This window comes from Protomyctophum bolini, assembly GCF_963924005.1.
Source record: "Protomyctophum bolini genome assembly, chromosome: 24".
In the NCBI taxonomy this organism is placed as follows: Eukaryota; Metazoa; Chordata; class Actinopteri; order Myctophiformes; family Myctophidae; genus Protomyctophum; species Protomyctophum bolini.
In genome coordinates, this window is record NC_137885.1 from 6,939,738 (window position 1) to 6,942,237 (window position 2,500).

Sequence of the window (2,500 nt, forward strand, 5' to 3'; positions counted from 1 at the left end):
GGACATATAGCATGGAAGGAACACGTTATTCCTTTCCCCTCCAGGGAGACGCTCGGGAGGCATATCCTTATTAGATGCCTGTAGAAGAAGCGTGACTGAACCCTATCTCTATAACTTAGATGCCAGCCACCCATCTGAGAACTCATTTCGGCCGCTTGCATCCGCAACCTCACGTGTTTCGGTCATGACACACACTTCATGAACATAAGGTGAGAGTATAGGAATGAAGAATGACTCGGTAGACATGAGAGCTTAATTCGCCTTCTGGCTCAGCTCTCTTTTCGTCACAACAGTGCGGTACACAGCGACTGCAATACCGCCCCCTGCCGCTCCGATTCTCCGGCTGGCCTCCTTCTCGCTCATGAAAGGGGGCGGGACTGGGCCTGGCGTTGTCATGAAAGGGTGGCGGGACTGGGCCTGGCGTTGTCATGAAAGGGTGGCGGGACTGGGCCTGGCGTTGTCATGAAAGGGTGGCGGGACTGGGCCTGGCGTTGTCATGAAAGGGTGGCGGGACTGGGCCTGGCGTTGTCATGAAAGGGGGGCGGGACTGGGCCTGGCGTTGTCATGAAAGGGGGCGGGACTGGGCCTGGCGTTGTCATGAAAGGGGGCGGGACTGGGCCTGGCGTTGTCATGAAAGGGTGGCGGGACTGGGCCTGGCGTTGTCATGAAAGGGGGCGGGACTGGGCCTGGCGTTGTCATGAAAGGGTGGCGGGACTGGGCCTGGCGTTGTCATGAAAGGGTGGCGGGACTGGGCCTGGCGTTGTCATGAAAGGGGGCGGGACTGGGCCTGGCGTTGTCATGAAAGGGGGCGGGACTGGGCCTGGCGTTGTCATGAAAGGGGGCGGGACTGGGCCTGGCGTTGTCATGAAAGGGGGCGGGACTGGGCCTGGCGTTGTCATGAAAGGGGGCGGGACTGGGACGCTCTATAGGCTTACGGTTGAAAATGGGTGTAGTGCTCCGTTAACCATAACTAGACCGGTGCCCGCTAACCATAACTAGACCGGTGCCCGCTAACCATAACTAGACCGGTGCCCGCTAACCATAACTAGACCGGTGCCCGCTAACCATAACTAGACCGGTGCCCGCTAACCATAACTAGACCGGTGCCCGCTAACCATAACTAGACCGGTGCCCGCTAACCATAACTAGACCGGTGCCCGCTAACCATGACTAGACCGGTGCCCGCTAACCATAACTAGACCGGTGCCCGCTAACCATAACTAGACCGGTGCCCGTTAACCATAACTAGACCGGTGCCCGCTAACCATGACTAGACCGGTGCCCGTTAACCATAACTAGACCGGTGCCCGCTAACCATAACTAGACCGGTGCCCGTTAACCATAACTAGACCGGTGCCCGCTAACCATAACTAGACCGGTGCCCGCTAACCATAACTAGACCGGTGCCTGTTAATCGACTCAACGCCCTATAGGGTTGTGACTCGTGTGCGAGGCTGACCTTGAAGTCGGTGGGTCGAGACTCGAGCGGTTCTCGAGATACGTGAACTAAATCTGTACACACACACACACACACACACACACACACACACACACACACACACACACACACACACACACACACACACACACACAGAGATTAATTCATGGCGAGATGACCTGGTTCTCCTCCTCCTGTTGACAGCCTGTAGGAGACGGTGTGCTCCAGCAGCAGGACGGGCCGGTCAGCGCCTTCAACCCGGACAGGATGACCCTGCAGGGCCCGGTCAGCTTCAACCCGGACAAGTTGACCCAGGGCCCGGTCAACGCCATCACCGTGCTCACACTGCTGGACAAGCTGGTCAACATGCTGGACACCGTGCAGGAAAACCAGCACAAGATGGAGGTACAGTAACTGTTTGTGAAAATGGTGGCTTTTATTCCTCGGGCCTGTAGTGGAAATGTGCGTGTCAAGTCTCATGGCAATCTTGTTCAAAACGGACCACTCCCTTACACTTTAGAAAGTTTAGATGCATGTCTTATACAGCCAATCATGACGGGATATGAAAAGTCGGACAGATCCGTTTTACGTGATGTTTGGACAAATCCTGTGAGAGTAATAACAAAATGTTTTGTTTTACAAAACTCTGCACTCCTTTTGGCTGCTATATGAAATGCCGCATGTGAAGAACGCGGGGGCCGAGGTTTTTCCTTGGCCTCGAGGCGAGGAAGTGCGCGGGGCAAAGTTTCATCACGCTGATCTGTATAGGAGTTGGTTGTTTTCGGGATAATAAGATGATTGGTTGATTGTTTTCAGGTGCGTCAGGACGACATGGGGGGTGTGGTTAGAGGCATCCAGGCGGATATGACCAAACTGTCGAAGAACCACAGCCACACCTCCAACACCGTCAGCAAACTACTGGACAAGAGCCGGAAAGTGTCTGTGACTATGAAAGAGGTAAATATACCCAACTATGGTCCCTATGAAAGAGGTAAATATACCTAACTATGGTCCCTATGAAAGAGGTAAATATACCTAACTATGGTCCCTATGAAAGAGGTA

General features: G+C 54.3%; 1 protein-coding gene across 3 annotated transcripts in view; it reads left to right on the forward strand.

The window, feature by feature from the left end:
- LOC308311631 (caveolae-associated protein 1-like) overlaps positions 1–2,500 on the forward strand; it is a 20,919-nt gene that overhangs the window by 1,740 nt on the left and 16,679 nt on the right. For 2 of the 3 annotated variants that reach the window (XM_080758395.1, XM_080758396.1), the window contains exons 3-4: positions 1,643–1,843; positions 2,255–2,395. In XM_080758395.1, the coding sequence (XP_080614521.1) occupies positions 1,643–1,843; positions 2,255–2,395 (342 nt within the window). The remainder of the gene's footprint in view (positions 1–1,642; positions 1,844–2,254; positions 2,396–2,500) is intronic. The other variant, XM_080758397.1, reaches the window with a different exon arrangement.